Below are 20,224 nucleotides of genomic sequence, written 5' to 3'. Positions count from 1 at the left end.
GAATAGCCCGAGCATTCCACCCCAGAACCATGACCCAGGAGGAATGAAGACAGAGCTATGCGAAAACTTGAGTATGAATATTCCCAGAAGCACCCAGATGTCTATCAAGAGGTGAATGGGAAAGCTGGTTTTTACCCATACGATGGAATATTGAGAAATGAATGTTGAATACGTGCAGCCATACAGATGAACCTCAGAATTATACTGAGTCAAAGAAGCCAGCCCCCAAACACATGCTGTGATTCCACTTACATAAAACTCAAAAATGCAAGCTAACCTACAGACAAGAACGAGGTGATTGGTGGCTGCCTGGGGTTGGAAATGGACTGAGGGATTGGTCACAAAAGAGCTTGAGGAAACTTGTGGTGGAGAAGAACATTTTTATTACTTAGTTTATTTGGTGGGAGTGGTTTCATGGGCAGATGTCAGAACTCAAAAAATTATATATTGTAAATATGTGCAGTTTATTATAGGCCATTTGCATATGTCAGTAAAGTTGTAAAAAAGATAATAAAAAATGTGAGGTTTGGACTCTTTGGGGGAATCCGTATTTCTCATTTGTGACCCATGTGCATAAAAATTCCCAAATATAGGGGCGCCTAAGTGGCTCAGTTGGTTAAACGGCCGACTTGGGCTCAGATCATGATCTCATGGTTCAGGGGTTCGAGCCCCACCTCAGGCTCTGTGCTGACAGCTCGTACCCTGGACCCTGCTTCAGATTTTGTTTCTGTCTCTCTCTATCCCTCCCCTGCTCATGCTCTTGTCTTTTTCTCTCTCAAAAATAAATTAAGAAAACATTTTAAAAAGTTTTTAAATTCCCAAGTATAGGTTATGGTAGTTTTTTTAATTTATAGTGAAGTTTAATTTGTTGACAGTTTGAAAGAACACTTTCACTTGCTTCAGGCAAAATTGTGTAAATACAAAGTGCACCATTATTGACCTAATGCTAGTGGGTGCTCTGTTCTGCTCTAAGGGAAGTGAGTAGGTGTTCAACAGATGACGCCACCCTCAGACTTGTGGGCTGTAGTGAAAGAGTCATGGCTTCTGGAAACTAGGTAGATGGGGGCCCAGATAGTGCCTAGGATTTGGCTGTCTAGCCTCACATTTTTGGACAGTTGCATACTTCTTTTCTAATATTCCAGAAGGTAATGGTAATAAAAAGTTCAGGTATAGTATGCCTTCGGAAAAGTTTATGTTGTATAATTTGCTGTAGTTTTACTCCGTGAATATACCCATGTGAATAGCACCCAGATACAGAACACTTACATGGTGCTGGTCAGTTTTCAAGATCAAGTGCTGGCTGGGCTGATTAATTAGGCAGACTTGCACCCATGCTGAGTAACTGACAAGACAACTCGCTCTGCAGCTTCTGGCCCTGGGAGAAGCATCATGTGTGTTAACATAGCTGCTCTTTTGCTTAATCAAAATCTTTCCTGTTGGCAGTGGACTCGCAAAGAATTGACCGCGAGGGAAAAATCCCAGAAGAAACGCTAGAGAAGCTGAAGAGCCTGGGGCTTTTTGGGATGCAAGTCCCAGAAGAATATGGTAAGTGAAGGAAGCACCCCCCCACTCCCTCTGCTGGTTTGGCCTCTAGGAAAACACTCTATATTTGCCCCAGAAAAGGGTTCTGTTTGGGAAGCGTGGCCTTGGAGTGCAATATGTCCAGGATCAGGCTCTGAAAGTGCTGGAATGAGTACAAAACCCACATCATGGAGTACTTCTGGGGTAGCTGGCTGGTGAGTGTGTGGCCTAAGGGGCTCATGGGCGGGAAGAGCTGCTGAGGCCTGTGCTTGCTCATCTGATGTGGATAATCGGGATAATCAGGATGCCATGCTCTCTGGGTCCCTGCAGGGCAGAGAGGGGGCCTGTGCTATCTCCGAGCCTCATTGGCTGATTTCTGTGTCCTCCACTGCGAGGCCCTTTGGTCTCCCTGCAGAGGAATTGGCCTGGAGCTGCGAGCCCTTTTGTTGGAGGGACACTGTGCGGGGAGAGCTCAGGTGCTTCCCGTCCTGGTGCAGAGGAATGGGGCACGTGGCTCTGGGAGGCAGGTGCCTGGAGATAGGAGATTACATCACTGAGAATGTTCGAACATGGACTGCCCCTGTCTTTCCTGGATCGTTGTGATATTTTTAGCCCCCAAATGAAAATGCTTGCCTTTCTCCCAAGATCCTTGTGTAATTCTGCCTTCTGAGATTTGGTCAGTTACTACTGCTGCCTCTCTTCTGCCTCATCTAGAGTGGGTAATCTAAATTCTATAGGGATTAAGGGGACAGGCAAGAAGGGGGGTGCAAGGAATAGAGAAAGTGTCACATGAACAAAATACAGTCTGTGTGGATGCATGCACACTCAGTCCCCTTTGACATCCAAGTGTGGCTCCAGGCTCCACGGCCTGAACCCTGCGCCCATTGCTCTGTAGCCCTGGAGCTGCTTCCCCCTTTGATCTGCTAGGAGCTGTTGGTGGTGCTTTAAGGACCTGGGCCCAATTCCTGGTCATTTGGACGTTTAATATTTTGAGCATTTTTCCAACCAGGTCGTGAGTTAAGTTTTATAGAGCTGAAGTTAGGAGCTTTTCTTGGCATTTTGTCTCCCTACCTGGTTCCTCTCCGGAGATTACAGTTAGACCTGTGCTGTTCTTCTCACACCTCTGGAGCTGGGCACCCCTGGGGGCCCCAGCATCTGCGGAATAAGTTTCCACTGGTACCCAGTCTGGAGCTGGTCCGGTCTGAGACCAAATGTGAACATTTAGGACCAACTACTGCAATCCCTGATTATTCTGAGACGTGTGTGTGTGTGTGTGTGTGTGTGTGTGTGTGTGTGTGTGTGTGTAGTTTTGTTTTTAAGTTTGTTTATTTATTTTGGGGGTCAGAGAAAGATGTGGAGAGAGAGAATTCAAAGCTAACAGTGCAGAGCCTGACATGGGGCTTGAACTCATGAACCCTGAGATCATGACGAACTGAAGCCAAGAGTCAGACACCCAAACAACTGAGCCATCCGGGTGCCCCGGTTCTGAGGCTTATTTTCTTTAAATGCTATTTATTTATTTTGGGGAGTGAGAGCCTGCATGCGCACTACAGGAAGGAGGGAGGGAGACCAAGGATCTGAAGCAGGTTCTGCACTGACAGCACAGAGCCCCAGACAGGGCTTGACCTTGCAAACCCTGAGTTTTTGTGTGTGTTTCTATGTTTGTTTGTTGCAGCATATTAAGGGGTTAAATAGTTGTCATGTGTCACTTATGAAAGAGCTCTCCTCACATACCTGAGTGTGTAAAAGCTGCCTGTGTGTGGAAGCAGAGATGCTGTCGGTGATGCTGTGGGCCCCTTGTGGCAGCGCGAGGCCCCATGTCCCTGGGCTCCTTGCAGATGTCAGTCACCTCCATGTGTGGTGGGGGGGACTGAGCTCTGCCCAGCCTCAGAGGTGTGGCCGTGTCAGAGCTCACCAGGGACAGGGAGACTGGCCCCCGTGGTGTGTAGTCCACGGTGAATACTAAAACAGGGCCAAAGAGCTAATAGCTACAATAATAATAATAAGTGCTTGGAGAAAGCATAATTGGAGAAGAAAGCCTCTAGACATAGCCAGGTTAGTAATAATACATATTTCCCCTCTTGATTGTTGACAAGTACTTCATTTTTTCTGCACTTTGTGTCACTCTGGGGCATGACTGTACCTGTGCGTGTGTTCTGTGCCAGTGGGTATGGGGGGGTGTTGGCATGAACTTGTGCAACACTTCACTCCTCATTTTGTTTTATGTGCTATTCTCTGGTCTTTCCTGAGGTGAGTTTGGGACTTTTTCTGTTTTATTTTTTCTTTATCCTTTCTTGGGAATTTAAGACAGCCTTATGTGTGTGTGCCCCAAACTTTCGAGGGAAACGTTCCCAGTCTGGAGTATTCTGAAGACTGGCTAGAAACCACCATCCTGGAAAACGGGGCCCCTTTTGCCAATGAGCCTGGATTTCTCCCCCAGTTCCCTGTGTGCTGCCCAGTGTGTGGCTGCTTCCTGCCTCAGCCCCTCCCCAGCCGGCAGTCTCCGCCCACTTGTCATCTGTCCTCTCCACCATTGTAGTAATACTTAGGGGAAAAGCATCAGAATGTTTTGCCTTGTAAACAACACTGGCTCCCTCAGTATATGAAATGAGTAAGGACAAAACTGTTTCCTTTGAAACAGAGGCAGGGGTGGATACTGTGGAGTTCCAGGCTTCCCTGGGCACTGAACCCAGTGCACCACGCCTCAGGCCGGGCTGCCCTTCCCTTTACGTGTGAACAGCACCTGCTGCAGGTGGGCCGTGCGGGGGGACTCCAGGGCCAGGACCCTACCCAAACTCAGAGCCCAGCTCTGCTGCAGGCTGGCAGCATGACCAGAGATTTTAGTCATTTTTAAGACTCGAAATTGAGATTCAATTGAGAATTGAGGATGAAATGCAAGATACATAAGTTCAGTGGAGTTTAAAAATTTTTTTTAATCTTTGCCTTTTTCCAAGAGGACGACTCCCATCCAGGGTGATGTCCCTCCCCAGGGAATGTTTGGCAACATCTAGACATCTTTGGTGGTCAGAACTGGGCAGGGAGAGCTCACGGCATCTCGTGGGTGGAGGCCGAGGTTGCTGCTAACATCCTGTGGTACTTGGAACAGCAGAGACTGATCCTTCCCAAAATGCCGGTCACACTGAGGCCGAGGGGCCTGCCCTGCCGCGCACGACCACTGTCGTGTGTATAAAAGTCTGAGTGTGAGACGGAAGACACCCGCAGCATTTTAAATCATTTAACGCTTGTGAAGGTACTCTTTTTGTAGTAAATGTTGTATTTTTATGATAAAAATATATACATATATATGCTTCTATGCCTAAAAAAATCTGAAAGGATGTACACAGAAATGCTTTGGTAAGTTTATGGGTAATTTTTGTTTTCTATCTTTCTCTACTATGACTTCTTACAATGGTGATCTGGTATTACTTTACCAGCAGAAAAGATGGCCAAGGCGTTTGCCTTTACTGGAGGAATTGGAGTGTGGACCATAAGTAAAGCTGGTTTGTTTTTTCTTCAGGTGGCCTGGGCCTCTCCAACACCATGTATGCACGTCTGGGAGAAATCGTCAGCCTTGACGGTTCGATTGCTGTGACCCTAGCAGCACACCAGGCAATTGGCCTCAAGGTCAAGTGTCTAGGGCTTCTGTCTGATGCTCTCTGTTGGTCTGGGTTCCCACAGTGCCCGTTGAGGCTGGAACCTTGCTCGTTCTTGCCAGGAATTGAATCGGGTTTGTGTCAGCTCTCAGAGGGGCCCTGTGGCGCCTCCTTTCTCTGGCCACCCTGGCTGGGCTGCGTCCCCACACGGGTAGTGGTGCTTCCATCCCACTGTCCCTCCCCTTGGAATCTTCCTGTCCCCATAGACTTTGACCTATCCTTTGAGGCCCACATCAGACATTCTGACTTCCCCTCCTGCTGAGCTCCTGAGTCACTAGGGGCTTGAGCACGTCCCCCGCTTCCCCTGCGCTTTTTGTGCACATGGCGTCTTTACCCCTGGGCTCAGAGCATTTTAGGGCTGGTCCGCGGTCACTCTCAGTGACAATCCCAGGAATCAGGCTGTCTCTGCTCTGTGGAGAAAGTGAAGGGGGCCAGGTGAGCAGTGTGGCCTGCCCCCCAACCCTAGCAGTCCTCAGTGGGAGGAGCCGACTTCTCCCTAGCGCTCCAACTGAGAAGGCTCGGGATGGTTCTGACGCCAGCTGCACACCTTCATACGCAGTCCATGGCTTCACATGGGATCACCCCAAACCCCTCCAGTGGGTGGGAGTGTCCCCAGTGCACGGTTGATGGGATGGAGGCCCAGAGCAGGGACCTCCCTGGCCCAGGGCCACCTAGCCTGGTGACGACAACCTGAATCTGACCCCAAAGCCATGCTGGCTTAGGCCCCTGCGGTGCGTGCCCCTCAAGGGGGCCTCCTTAGTGGCCTGACTCCCTTCTCATCGGCCACTGTTCATTTCCTGGCCGAGGCTGCTGACTCTGGGCTCCGTGTGTCTCCGCGGGCGCAAAGTGTGTCCTCCACGAGGGTCCACGTTTTGCAGGCACAGAGCACATGTTGGTTCCCCAACGGCTGACAGCAGCGTGTGTGTGTTTGGTTTTAGGGGATCATCCTGGCTGGCAGCAAGGAACAGAAAGCCAAATACCTGCCCAGGTTGGCGTCTGGAGAGCACATCGCCGCCTTCTGTCTGACAGAGCCGTCCAGGTGCGGCTGCCTCTGAGAAGCCTTCAAGGGTGCCCCAGGTTGACAGCTGTGGGTTTTGGCTCACAGCTGGTGGCTTTTCTTTCTTTCCTCTCTAACAGAGTCCACTCAGCAACTTTTGTTGCCAGCTCTCTTTATCTTCACCTTCTTTCTCTGCCCCATTGATACTTAGGAGTGAGATAACCCACGTGACCACACCTGCCGCGGCACACCTCACGTGGGCCCAGCATTCAGCTTCTGAGCAACTCTGCAAGTGTGAGGGCAGCAGTATTGTCCCCACTGAACATATTAGGAGCCTCTGTTCTGTGAGACAGTGTCCTCAGTCCGAGGTCACACAGGCGGCTTAGGACACTTCTGCCACACTCCATCCTGCGTCCCCTCACCTGGGAGCCGGGGGTACCCTCCTCACGGGAGCTCAGATGAGCCGGTTCTGTGCACACATCCCTGTGTTTAAACCTAAGCCCTGGTGGTTTTCACTGCCATGCTTTTTTTTTTTTTTTTTTTAAGCCTAGGCCAGTTGTTTCAGACTCTTTTTGTTTATTTTTGAGGGGGGGGAGCCAGAGGGACAGAGAGACAGGGAGAAAGAGAATCCCAAACAGGCTCTGGCTGACAGCACAGATCGATGCGGGGCTTGAACTCACAAACCATGAGATCATAGCCTGAGCTGAAGTTGGACGCTTAGCTGCCTGAGCCACCCGGGCGCCCCACACTTTGATGTGATGAAGCTGGGCTGCTGGTCGCCTGTTTTTGTAAAAAAGGTTTTCCTGGAGCCTGCCATTTGTTTCCAGGTTGTCTGTGGCTGCCTGTGGGCCACAGTGGCAGGGCTGGGGTGGGGGTGGGGGTGGGGGCCAGCAGCCTGCAAAGCTGAATATGTTTATTATCTGGCCCTTTATTTTTAAAAGTTTACCAGCTCCCATATTACAGTACCAAACCCTCCATTTGTAGCCCCCCAGAAACCTATTTGTCCCACCACTGCTCTCTCCAGCCGCGTGTCTGTTTCTGCAGTGGGAGTGATGCAGCCTCCATCCAGACCAGGGCCACGCTGAGCGAGGACAAGAAGTGCTACATCCTCAACGGCTCCAAGGTAGCGCCTCCAGCCCACCCTGGCCCCCTCCGCACCCCGCGGACCATAACACATGTACACCTTCTGTCTTGACTGCTGACGCTCGGGGGGGGGGGGGCAGCAGCTGTGGCTCCAGCTGAGGTGACTTGCGAGTGTCCTGTGTCTGCTTGGGCAGAGCAAGGATTGGAAGCGAGGGCCCTGCCTCCGGAGTCTCCACGCTTCTGCCTAGCCTCCCTGCGCCGGGGCTGTGTGTGTTTCAGTCTAGCACCCAAAATTCCAGACACGGGCTATAGTGTAGTGTGATGAGCCTTCACAGAGCCTCACCGGTGTCAGCAGTTACTAGCCGCCAGCCCGCCCCATTTCTCCGTCAGCATTGCCACCCCCAGGTGGCACCCCTAAGATTCAAGCGTGTGTCTTGGCCAGATGAGACTGTTTAAAAAAACCAGTTGCTCATTTCTTTCTCTCCTGTCAGCATTCCAGATCCATTAGTTGTCTCATACCTTTTTCTTTTTCTTTTTCCTTTTCCTTTTCTTTTTCTAAGAATCTATTTAAATCAAGATCCCATTAAGTTCATACATTGCAGTTTGTTGAGAAGTCTCTCTGTCTTTCCCTCTTGGTCCTTTTCCCCTTTCTTCTTTGCCCCTTCTTCCTGCCTGCTCTGTTTTCCTTTTTGTCTTTTACCTTGTTTTTACATTTATTCATTTTTGAGAAAGAGATAGAATGTGAGCGGGGGAGGGGTAGAGAGAGACAGACAGACAGACACGAATTCCAAAGACAGGCTCCAGGCTCTGAGGTGTCAGCAAAGAGCCTGATGTGGGGCTTGAACTTATGAACTGCGAGATCATGACCTGAACTAAAGTCGGATGCTTAACTGACTGAGCACCCCCCTCTTAGGTGCCCCGATCTGCTCTGTTTTCTTGAGGAAACCTGGCCGCTTGGTTCTAGAGCCTGATTTGTCTCGGTTCCATTGGCATCTTTTCTGTGTACGTGCACACACACATGCACATACATACACACACGCACACACATAAATGGCTTTGTGTGCCTCTCAGGGAGATCTTGCTCTTAGGAGATCGGGGTGACCCCCTGTCTTCCCCCTGTAGGCCTAGCTTCCCCAGGGCTGTGAGCTGATGTTTCTGGCCTGAAATGGGCCAGGCTGCTGGAGCACCTGTAGCAGACCTCGGAGCTGAGAGGAGTGCGTAACTGTCTTGTTTTCTCCAAAGCTTGTTTCTTTCCTTCCCTCAGGTCTGGATCACCAATGGAGGCCTGGCCAATATTTTTACCGTGTTTGCCAAGACACCAGTTGTTGATTCTGACGGCTCCATAAAAGACAAAATCACAGCATTCATAGTGGAGAGAGATTTTGGTGGAGTCACTAACGGGAAACCTGAGGACAAGTTAGGCATACGTGGCTCCAACAGTAAGTAGTGTGCAGTGTGTGTGTGAGAGAGAGGCACCCTTCAGCCCCATCCAAGTTCAAGATAAAACGAGATGTAAATAGTTTTGGTTTCACATAAGCATGTCCACGAAATCACATTAAGAACGCCCCAGTGAGAGGCAGCGGGTGGCCCCGTTGCTTATGCATCCAGCTCTCGATCTCCGCCCAGGGCCTGATCTCACAGCTCATGAGATGGAGCCCCATGTTGGGTTCTGCACTGGCAGTGAGAAGCCTCCTTGGGATTCTCTGCCCCTCCCTCACTTGCACATGCTCGTTCTCTTTCTCTCTCTCAAAATTAAAAACCAAAAAGCCACAGCGGCTTCCTGGCGGTGCTGAGGATCTCTCAGGGCTGATTAATCCTTTCAGCTGATGCCCCTCACTGTGCAGCAGGCCCTGCTCACCTCCACGTGAGCGCATCCCCACATCCCTGCCTCCCAGCGGGCTCCAGCCTATGATGCAGCTGTGCCAGATGCCAGAGAGGCCAGGAGGTGGCCTAGTGTCCCCCCACTGCCGGCTGCCTGGCACCTTCTCCCTCCTCTGGCCCCCCTCGTGCCCACCCAGTGGTGCCGTGGAGTCCTCACGAGACCCCGCCTCTTGGGGACCTAGTTCAGATCGTGGGGTGTCTGTGCCTCAGGGGCCTGCCTGTCCCCCTTGGCACCTCTGGACCTGCTGTTTGCCACCCTGGGTTCTAGGTGGTGATGTTTGCCACCATGGCCTGGCTCAGAGGGGTCAGAGGGTGCTCTGAGCTGGCTCCACTGCCTAGAAACTCTGTGACCTTAAACCAGCCTCTTTACCTTCCTGTGCCTCTGTTTCCTCACCCAAAGGAGAGGGGTGGTAGCAGAAGCCACCTAGTGACGTGACACATGCAGGAGGTGTCCCAGCATCTGTGCCATGCTTGGTGCACCCGGAGGCTGGGACGGTGTGGGCTCCTGCTGGCACTGGTGTTACCCCCAGACTCTTGCTGCCTGTTGATGCTTAGAATGTTCCCCAAGAGAAAGGCGCATGCTCAAAGGGCCCAGAGAGAGAGCTTGGCATGCTGGTGTAGAAAAGGCGGCCCAGATGGGAGGGAGCAAGGGGGCAGGCCCATGCGCTGCCAGGGTGGTGTCTACTCTGAACTGCCCCTGGGATCGCACCAGGGTCCCACAAGAGGGGACTTAGAGCACAAATTGAGGTCAGAAAGGCCTACAGAATCCTTCGCACACTTGGCAGCTTTCAGGGAAGGGTTAGAGCCACTAGGGCTTGGCCCACAGCCATGGCTGTAAAATAGGACCAGCGGCCAGAGACACGGAGATTTCATTGTATTTCACAACTAGGCTCTTGGAACAGTGGAACGAAAGGTTTGTAGACCTGGCTGCCTGCACTGAACCTGCTGCCATGTGGCTGCTCCTAAGCTGTGACCTTCTTTGTCCTGAGTCCTTCTCTTTTCCAGGGTTAAGTTGCCAGGAGTTGCCGTGTTTTTGTGACAACGTGCAAAAGCATGCTGCTACAGAAAACCTGGTTCAAAAGTCCCTGTCCCTTCCTGCCCCTGTCCCCACTACTGCCCGTCCCCTCCTGGCTCTGTACCCACCACTGCCATGCTTTCCCTTGTCTGCCTGCCTCTATCACCTTGACCTTGGCTTTCTGCTTCTGCATACCAAGTGCTCCCTCACTTCAGGGTCTGCTAGTCCTCCATCACCCCCATGACCTTGTCTGAGAAGTCATCCCAGCACGGAGCTGGCAGAGTGAGCCGTCCTCTCCTTCGGCCTGGGGGTGCCAGGCAGCCTGCTTCAGGTAGTCTGGGTCCCTGTGTATCATGTGTGTGCCATGCTGGGGCTTGTTTGCCTCACGGTGGATCACAGCCCCGGGGGGCCGAGCTGGGTCACACCTGGGTCGGCTCTGTGTCCCTGGCAACAGCTGATGGGGAAAGGCAGTCTGCCTCCACTGAGCCATGGTATAGGGCGTGGCTGCATCCACCTTAAGTGGGACCAGTACTCCCATGAGATACGGGGGCTTTACAAAGGCTGTGCTGTCCGCTTTTCTCGTTCTACCTCTGGCTCTTGCTCTTCCTTCAAACTTCTGCTGAATGTCACCTTAGAAAAGCCTGATGTAAGCCCTTAAAAATATTATTCACGTCCTCTCCAACCTCCAATTCTGTCATCATGCTCTTTTTTTAAATTTTATTTTTTTAAGTATATTTACTTTGAGAGAGAGCACGAGCAGGGGAGGGGCAGAGGGAGAGGGGAAGAGAGCGAATCCCAAGCAGGCTGTGCGCTGTCAGCTCAGAGCCCAGTGCAGGGCTCGAACTCAGAAACTGTGAGGTCATGACCCAAGCTGAAACCAAGAGTCGGATGCTTAACCAACTGAGTCACCCAGGCATCCCCAGCATGCTCTGTTTATTTCATCTGTAGCACTTACAGTGTTGTCATGTCCCCAGCAAAGTCTGAGCACGTGGACAAGACCCTTGTCTTTCTGTACTGTCCTGTCACAGCTGGAGAAGGAGTGAGTGAAGGAATTACATTTTGTCCCTGTGGGTCAAGTGCAGAATGGTTTGCGTTTGTCAAGTACAGCCTGCGATCTCATCTTTTTCAGCTTGTGAGGTCCATTTTGAAAACACCAGGGTGCCAGTCGAGAATGTCCTTGGAGAAGTTGGAGGTGGGTTTAAGGTGCGTGGTGAGAGCAACCCCTGCGAGGGCTGCAGTTTCATGGTGCAGCTCGTCGCCGCCCCCACCCCCATTCCTGTCCCAGCCCTGCTTGTGGCGACCAGTGCGTGCGTGCCAAGTGACTGCATAGTTCTCTGTTGGGAAATTGTAATGGAGAAAAGTTTGTTCCCAGAGGAGGGAGTGTGTGGTGGGAACAAGGTCTCCTTCCTCTGTAAGGCTTTGTTTGCCCTGGAGGTTGGGCAGGGCCCTCTCTGCCAGTGGCTGTGGGGAGACGGGCTCGCAGGCGCCAAAGCAGCCCTGGCTCTCCAGACGCACAGCCCTGGGGCCGGAGTCCATGCCCTAATTTTTTTTCTAGGAGTCAGATGTGTATTTTTCATTGACACATGACTCCTATAACAAATTTACCATTTTCAAATGTACATGTGGGTGTTTGTTTCATATATTCCCTATGTCGTACAGCCACCACCGTGGTCTGATTCTAGAATGTTTTTATCATCCCAGAAAGAATGTGGTACCTTCTCATTGCTCCTTTCACCATCTTTGGTATCGCTATTTTTCTGTTTCTATGGATTTGCCCATTTTAAACATTTTATGTAAATAGAATTCACATGCGATCTCTTGTGTCTGGCTTCTTTTCACATAGCATGATGTTTCCAAGGTTTACGCACACGTAGCACGTGCCATTCCTTCCTGTGGCTGAGTAAGACTCGCCGTGTAGCTGCACCACGTTTGCCGATACATTCGTCAGCTGTGGACTTTTGAACTGTTGCCACTTGTATAGGCCATTGTTAATAATGCTGTTGTGAACATGCACGTAGAAGTCTTGGTGTGAACAGTACGTTTTCAGTTCTTTGGGGTATTTACCTAGAAGTAGCATTGATGACTATGTGTTTAAGTTTTTGAGGAACTGTCCGACTGTTTTCCAGCGGCATTATGTCGCTAACAGCTATGTAGGGAGTCTGGTTTCTCCACGTCGTCCCCAGTACTAATCTCTGCACCCAGTGTGGGGCTCAAATTCACGACCCCAAGATCCAGCATCGCACGCTCCACCAAATGAACCAGCCAGGCACCCCTCCTTTACACGTTTTTACACTGGGCCACTTGTCTTTATTGTTGCCCTAATTTACTGGGTGTTCCTGGCAAGCGTCTGCCCTGGGGAGCCCCACCTGCCTTGGCTATGAAATGGGGATCACAGCAGTACCTTTCTCCTCTATGGGTGTTACAAAAATCTGATAAGTGACATTAGCTAGGGCTGCTGGCCTGAGGCTGCCTGGTAAAGGTCTGCCAGAGGGCTGTAGAGGTGGGTGGGCACAAAGCGGATGGTGTATGTGCACAGGGGGCTGTAGAGGCGGGCAGGTGTATGCGCACAGGGGTACATTTATCACCTGAGTGACCCAGATGTTCCGTACAGACAGGAGAATACAGGGGGGGAAATGGAATCACTGAAGCTCGACTCCAAAAGAGTTGCTCTTCATCATTCGCAGTTTGGGTGCTTATCTTTCTAGATCTTTTAAAGGCACCCATCCCTTAAATACTTGGTAATACCAGTTGTGTAATACAGCCCATGACTTCTCACTCACCAAGAGCTCCTAGTCTTCTCTTCGTACCAGTAAACAGACGCTGCTAATGCCTCATGCTGCAGCATGTCTCTTTGTGTGGTGACGGCCCCTTTGATGTTCCCAGGTCCCTGGGGTCGGGCATCCAGTACTGTCTTCATGCCTTCCCTGCTCAGAACCATGTTGTGTGGTGTATGTCCTTGCTTGTGTCTGTATGTGCTTGTCCACTTATTCCCTGAGTCAGACATCCAGCAGGAGACACCCCCCCGCCCCCCGCCCCGGGTCAGAGAGCACAGGCGTCTGCAGTCTGTGGCCCCTGCTGCCCAGCCGCATGTGGGGAAGTGGGCCGGCAGCGTGGGAGTGCCCCTTTGCCGAGTGCTTTCCACGCTTCGTTAACACCTCGTTCCCACTGTGGTAGAGGAGAAGAGCAGTTGTTTTAATATCCAAAAGAAAACAGATTTCTAAAACCCTTTCTTTGATATTAGTGAGATTGCCTGCCAGTTAGTCTAAATGCTAAAAAGTGAGTGATTGCAGAGACCACCAAGTGACCAGAAGCCAGGTAAAAATTGCCTGGCTGGTGTGGGAGGAAAGTAAGCCACTTCCGCTGGAGAGTCACAGGTTTGTCCACGGTCAGGTCTTTGAGGCATGGAGGCAGTGTGCGGTTGGGCAGGGGCTCTCGAAAGTGAGAAGCGCGTCTGGCTTGTGGGCAGGCTGCGAGGCATAATGCAGCTGCAGAAATCCCAGAAGGAGGGGTCTGTGGTAGGGAAGCTGGTGATGCGTTCTGGGGTGCACAGGCAGGAGTGGGGGGTGCCAGGGTTAAGTAAGATGGATACGTGAGCTCGGGAGCCCATCTTGAGAAAGGGGAAAATCTGTTAGGTTTTTTATTCTCTAAGGAATGAGACCTGGTCTCAGATCTTTTAAAAAAAATGTTTTTTGTAATTTAAAAATTTTTTGTTTATTCATATTTGAAAAAAAAAATTAACAAGGGTAAGAATAAACCCTAAAGGGGTTATGAAATGGTTGTAAAACCCAGCAGACTTTTGCAAACCCATGTGGGCAGAGCCCCTGAAGGCAGGACAATTCACTTCCTCCTTGTAGTTCTGGTGGGTCCCAAGACCAACTCATACCTATAGAGACTCAGGGAGTCTGAGGCCAGAGGTGCGGCCCGGGAGGAGGCAGGGCAGGTTCTGGGTGTCTGGCACAGCACCCAGGGCTGGGCCTCCTTCCCGAGTCCCCCAGTGCCCTGGGCCTGAGCCAGTGGGCCCACACCCGCCCCACCCAGTAGCTGGGGCCGCTGTTGCCCACCTCACACAGTCTGCCCTGAGATTTTCCTGCTCAGGTGAACAGGGAATCACATGTTCAGGTTCGGTTTCGCGATGGATTCATCCAAGTCACCCACAAGCATTCACTAAAAAGCTGGAATACACTGGAAGTTAGTTGAGCTTTGAAGAGAACTATGGTGTTCACGGACCCCTGTGCCTTCACCCAGGCCTGCTGTTGAGGCCTCCTCATTGGGCATCACAGGCATGGCAGGGGCGGGGCAGGCCACCTCTGATCTCCTGGAGGCGCGTGCTGGTGGGAAAGGCTAAGTACTTGCGGGGGTACCTGGTAGCCCTTAGTTGCTGTTCCTCTCCTCTGAGGACTGAGAATTGTCCTGTTCTGGAATAATGTTCAGTTCCTTTATCAGGGGGTGACTCCAAGGATGTTGGTTGGAGTTACCTTGTTGTAAAGTGTTGGGACGTACACTCTCCCAGCCCGGTGGGGATTGGCAGGACAGGCAACTGCCAGGGGCTGGCACAGAATTCTCTAGAGACTTGCTCTTTCATGAAACCTGGGAAAAATAAGCAGTGCTGTGGTCTGTCACCTGGGGTACCCCAGGGCCCTCGGGCTTTTCCCAGTACAACAGGGGTGAGCAGAACACTAACCCCTCGCCCCCTGCAGGTGGCCATGAACATCCTCAACAGTGGCCGGTTCAGCATGGGCAGTGCTGTGGCTGGGATGCTCAAGAAGTTGATCGGTAGGTAAGTTGGGGACAGGAGCCCTTCATGGCACAGCCGAGCTCCTGGTGCCCCCACTCCAGCCAGAGGCCCCGCCACATCCTGGCTGCAGGCCGGTGCCGAGCCGGGCTCCTGGACAGACAGCCCAGCTGTGGCTTAAGGTGCCGGCTTTGCTTTAGGCCAAGTGACTCCACGGGTGAGGAGTGGAACTCCTGTCACTTGGTCTTGGGGGATGTTCCCTTTGTGCTTTCTATTAGTATTTCTGTCCGTGAACTGAACACGGCCCTTGGGGTTTTGGTTGGGCAAGGACATCCCTGTAGCTTTGTGGAATGACTGAAGGGAGAGGCTCAGAGCTGAGGGCTTCCCAGAGGCTGTTACAGTGCTTATGAAGTTCCTCAGAGCTAAGGGCCCGATGGGGACGAGGAGGCTTTGTTTAGGCTGTTCTGTCCATTTCATAGACAAGGAGCCTGATGCTCAGAAAGGATAACAGATTTGCTCAAGGCCACTCATCTGGGCCCAGGGCTGATGCTGTCAGACTCCCAAGCTCCAGACTCATCTCACTTGGCTGAGGTGTGCAGGCCCTGCAGCCCTCTGGGCCTCTGCTTCCTGTCAAGAAAATCAGGGAGCAAGAGGAGGCAGGAGCATTCTGAGGGCACTCATGGTTAGCCTGTCCCCAAAGGGTGTAGACTTTTGATGTGACCCCAAGGCCCAAAGGAATGTGTGAATGTGGGCACCAGTCTATCTCCCAGGCCCATCACGGGGGCCAGACTGTGGTGGGCTCGTGCCCATGAATGCATTCGGAGAACACTGTGGGGGAGGGGCTGGCCTCCACCACCAACTGCTGGGGGCACTTCCATGTCTTCTCAGGTGACCTCAGAGCTGGGTGCCTGGCCATAGCTCTGCACAAAGCAGGCTGCCCCCCATCCCTTCCCGCTCTGGTGATGGGTGGCCTCTTGTTCAGGTGCTTCCAGATCCCTGGCTCTTGGTAGGGGCCTTACACCTTCATCTCCAATAACCTTGGCAGCAATGAGGTTGATAGTGTCGTTCAGAGATATTGGTGGTGTAGCCTAGCCTACCACCTGGTAAGAAAAAGTGCTGGATTTGGGCCTCTCAGCTCTGTGCTTGTGGCCCTGTCACTGTCATAGGCACTCTGAGAGTGGACAGCCTCTCCAATCAGACACGCCGGGAAGGGGCATATGGTCTCAGCAGACCTGCTCCTGCCTGAGTGTTTGCAGGGAATGGTGACGGCCTTAGGAGATCATTCTAGGACCTCCAGGAAATGGCGCTTTCTGACAACTCTGCTCTTCTCCAGAAATGACTGCTGAACACGCCTGCACAAGGAAGCAGTTCAACAAGAACCTCAGCGAATTTGGATTGATTCAGGTATTGAATGGCACGAGGGCCGCACGTGTGGGTGTTACAGGTGTGTTTCTGTGGTCTGTCGTGGGCACTCTGTGTGGTGATTCAGGGGATGGCGCGATAAGGCTTTCTGGAACACGGTTCCCTGTGAGGGGTGCCAGGGCCTGCTTCTCTGGGGTGTTGAGCCCGGTGGCACATCTGGGGCTCAGCACGTGCGGACTGTTTCTTGATTGTGTTTTTCTCTGAACACTCCAGGAAAAGTTTGCCCTGATGGCTCAGAAGGCTTACGTCATGGAAAGTATGGCCTACCTCACCGCAGGGATGCTGGACCAGCCGGGGCTCCCCGACTGCTCTGTCGAGGCTGCCATGGTGAAGGTGATCCCTGCATGGCCCGGGGACGCCAGGACGGTGCCCTGGCTGTGGTGTGGCCTTTCAGACCCAAGGTTGCCCCCCGCCCCCCGCCTTCCTCTTCTTCCCTGTAGCTTATAGGTCAGCATATTTTTGATCCCGCATCCATGGTGTCCCCCTTGTGGGCTGGGCACCGCCCTAGGACACACATGGGGAGGTCAGGGTAGTGTAGGAGAAGGAGCAAAGAACAGGGCCCAGGTAAGTGCATTTAGGGGACAGGTCAGTGTCTCCTGTGCAGTTTGGGTCACGTTGTCCCAGGTCTGTAGCAGATGAGGAAAATCTAGGCCACGTGTGTAATTTCACACCTGTGTAAAACAGTAGCTGAGCTTTCTTAGGACTTTTGTTGTGAGTGTTCAGCCTTCCTATTTTGGGGTTAATACTAGAATTTTCAGTACCTTTATTTGTTAGGGGGGTGAGGAGTGGGTTTTTTAGCTCCAGTATAAAAGGCCTCCCTGATTCGGGCCCCTTTCAATTCTTGTTGACCTGACCTCTGGAATCTGGGAGAAGTGGGGAGAAAGGGGGGACCCGAAGTGCCTCAAGGTGCCAGCTCCGTAGGCCTCTGCACTGGGCACTTTGTGTTCAGTGCTCCTCCTCGTCCCTCACCAGCCACCAAACACACCGACGGCCCCTGGACGCCTCTCCTGGGCCGAGCTCCCAACCGAGCAGGACAGTGACTACTGTCCAGACGCTCACATATGGACAGACATGTCTGTGTGTCACCCACAGCCAGGGGTCCGGCCCAGCAGCTCCCGTGCAGCGGAGCAAGCCATGGGTGGGCCTCCTGGAGGAGGACAGGCGCTTCTCAGTGAGGAAGGGGCGGGGTGGGCCCTTCCACTGTAAGGAAGCCGCAGAGGTAGGAGGAGTCCGGTGGGGGGACCTGCAGCCGGCCAGCGTGGTCCAGGCAGAGGAGGGCTGGCGGAGGCCTCCCAGGGAGGCTGTGCTGATAGGGCCCCGGGTCTGGCGCAGGTGTTCAGCTCGGAGGGCGCATGGCAGTGCGTGAGCGAGGCGCTGCAGATCCTCGGGGGCTCGGGCTACGTGCGGGACTACCCCTATGAGCGCATGCTGCGTGACTCCCGCATCCTGCTCATCTTCGAGGTGGGTCCCTGCCCTGCACACACTCCTCTGTCCCTCCTTGCGGCGCCCTTTCCCTAGGCTGGAAGGGAGGCAGAAGGGCCCCATCTGCCTCGCCTGCCACTTCTGTTGGTGGTGTTGGGACAAACGAGATCTCAGGAGAGCACCTGGTTCTGCCTCCAGGGCTCGCTCGGGGTCTCAGTTTCCTTCTCTGGGTATTGAGGCGGCTCTGGGTCCTCTCCATGGGCTTCCCCAACCCTGACACCTCCCTCTCTAATTACTGCTCCTGTCCAGGGGGTCCCACGCTAAAGAGGGACTTCAGTGAGTGGGGGGATGCTGAGTGGGGTTAGAAAAGGAGAGGTGGGCGCCACTGAGGACTTCAGGGAGCTTGTGGTCTAACTGACCAAGATGGAGGATGCCTGACCAGTGCCCTGAGGGCCTGAAGTGCACCTCCCCTAGAGCAGCTGCAGTCTCAGGAAGTAAGTGCCTGGGCCCTTGGGGGCACAAACAATTTTAGCCTGGCCTAGGGGAGGGTGGTTTGGGCCAAGGATGGGGAGATGGAATGTGCCAGACCCTGAAGGCCCTTACCTGCCGGCACTAGGTAGAATAAGCAAAGCTTTATGGGAACAGTAGACAGTCCTGGCTGGGGGGAACTGGGGCAGAGGCTAGATGAGGAGAGATAAGGAGCCAGGCTGGGAAGGACTTTGGCTGATGAGCAGAGTCTGGATCTTACCGTGGAGGTGCTAGAAGCCATTGGTGATTTTTGAGCAGGGACGGACTCAGGTACGTTCCTGTTCTGGGAAACTCGCGGGCTGATGGGGGTGCACTGAAGTGGTGAGACTGGAGGCCAGGTGCGCACAGCGAAAGGGAGGGGTTGGCTCCAGAGGCTGTGGAGGAGGATGGGATTTTAGGATGGATGCAGGGTGTGAGCGGCAAGCCCACAGACCAGGCTTGGAGCCTGAGTGATTGGTGTGGTGTACGAAGGGCACCCTCTGTGTGCCCGTGGGGCCCTGCCCCCCGGCTCCCAGCCCCAGGGAAGGCCTCGAGGCTGTTCTCATTCCTGGGGGCTCCCCGAATCCTAGCCCATGGTCCCATTTCTTAGTGGATAGACAGGGCGTAACCTGCCTAAAGTCATAAGTCCCAAGGGCATGGGGATGTGTCACACCCCTGCTGCCCCAGGACTGCTTCTCCCAAAGCCCCCTCCCCTCAGCCTGGCTGAACTCAGTCCTGTGTGTGGGGCCGAAGCTCCAAGGAGCACGGACCCCATGGCACGAAGCAAAGGCTCTGGGCTGAAGCCTGCACAGCGGAGCCTGGCTGGGCCCACAGTGCTCCGGGCTCTCCTGCCTTGCCTGCCGGGGGCACCTTGTCCACAGCTCAGCCTGGCTGTGCACCCTGCAGCACTGCTGCTCCCTGAAAATCCCGGGGGGTAAGTGGTATACGTGTGCATGGGGACAGCAGCAGGGAAGAGGTGGCCCTCTGGGCATGGACACCTGGCACTGGGGCACAGTTGGCAGCTTCCCTGAGGACACTCCCCCTAGTACTTGAGCCCTGGGCACCAGCACCCTCCCCCCCTCCACTAGGGTAAGTCGTTTCTCCCATTAGAAGCCCAAGTGGAGGCTTGGAGAAAGGAAGGACTCCCATACCCCTGTTTTTAGAGAACTGGTAGGTCCTGAGGGAGGCTACTGGTGAGCCCCCAACTGGTCCCCAAGGGGGTGGGAGCCGGTGAGCTCCCCTGACCTTAGGTCCCAGCCCTGCTCCCTGTGTGAGGCTGCTTCCAAAGCCACAGCTTCTTAGCACCGCGGGCGGGCAGTGGCATGGCCTCCCAGTCACGTGCACAGCACAGCAAGGCCTGTCTGATGGGGCAGCCTCTGACCTCCATACTGCTGGCCACAGGGGACCAACGAGATTCTCCGGATGTACATCGCCCTGACTGGCCTGCAGCACGCTGGCCGCATCCTCACCGCAAGGATCAAGTAGGTGCCGGCCCCCTGTCCACTCCTCGGGTCCCACCTGCCCGTCCATAGGCCCATCCTGTCCCCATGATGCCATCCAGTGCTCAGCTCAGTCGCAGACTGGCCAGAGGGAGGGAGGGAAAAGAACAGGAGCCTTAAAAGCCAGGCTCCAGAGCTTGGCCTTTACCTGCAAGTTACAGGAGGGCCAGCTGCCTTGAGAGGTCACTGTCATCCATGGCAGCTCCCGTGTCCTGCCCTGCAGGGGACAGGGTCTTCAGGACTTAGGGACTAAGAGGGGCCCTCTGGGTGCTGGGCTCTGAGGCCAACAGGGGACCGCTTTCTTCTCTCCCTCTCTCCATCATGGGCTCAGAGCAATTAGGAATCCATGCTGGAGCCCAGTACGGTTGCCCAGAGAATTTGCAGACTCCCTAAGCCGGGAGCCCCTGGGGGCCAGCTGTGACTGCCACTTGGGTGGCTCCACCTCCGAGACCCGCTGCTCTGACTGGCAGCAGGGCCAGGGCAGGTGGCACA

General features: G+C 53.5%; 1 protein-coding gene across 1 annotated transcript in view; it reads left to right on the top strand.

Moving 5' to 3' along the window:
* ACAD9 (acyl-CoA dehydrogenase family member 9) overlaps positions 1–20,224 on the top strand; it is a 41,388-nt gene that overhangs the window by 18,525 nt on the left and 2,639 nt on the right. Inside the window, exons 3-13 of the mRNA XM_029916177.1 lie at positions 1,444–1,545; positions 5,039–5,145; positions 6,113–6,213; positions 7,216–7,294; positions 8,519–8,693; positions 11,280–11,353; positions 14,848–14,923; positions 16,216–16,286; positions 16,518–16,637; positions 17,637–17,765; positions 19,635–19,714. Of these exons, the coding sequence (XP_029772037.1) occupies positions 1,444–1,545; positions 5,039–5,145; positions 6,113–6,213; positions 7,216–7,294; positions 8,519–8,693; positions 11,280–11,353; positions 14,848–14,923; positions 16,216–16,286; positions 16,518–16,637; positions 17,637–17,765; positions 19,635–19,714 (1,114 nt within the window). The remainder of the gene's footprint in view (positions 1–1,443; positions 1,546–5,038; positions 5,146–6,112; positions 6,214–7,215; positions 7,295–8,518; positions 8,694–11,279; positions 11,354–14,847; positions 14,924–16,215; positions 16,287–16,517; positions 16,638–17,636; positions 17,766–19,634; positions 19,715–20,224) is intronic.

This window comes from Suricata suricatta, chromosome 12, assembly GCF_006229205.1.
Source record: "Suricata suricatta isolate VVHF042 chromosome 12, meerkat_22Aug2017_6uvM2_HiC, whole genome shotgun sequence".
Classification (NCBI taxonomy): Eukaryota; Metazoa; Chordata; class Mammalia; order Carnivora; family Herpestidae; genus Suricata; species Suricata suricatta.
This window is presented reverse-complemented; position numbering and strand designations above follow the sequence as displayed.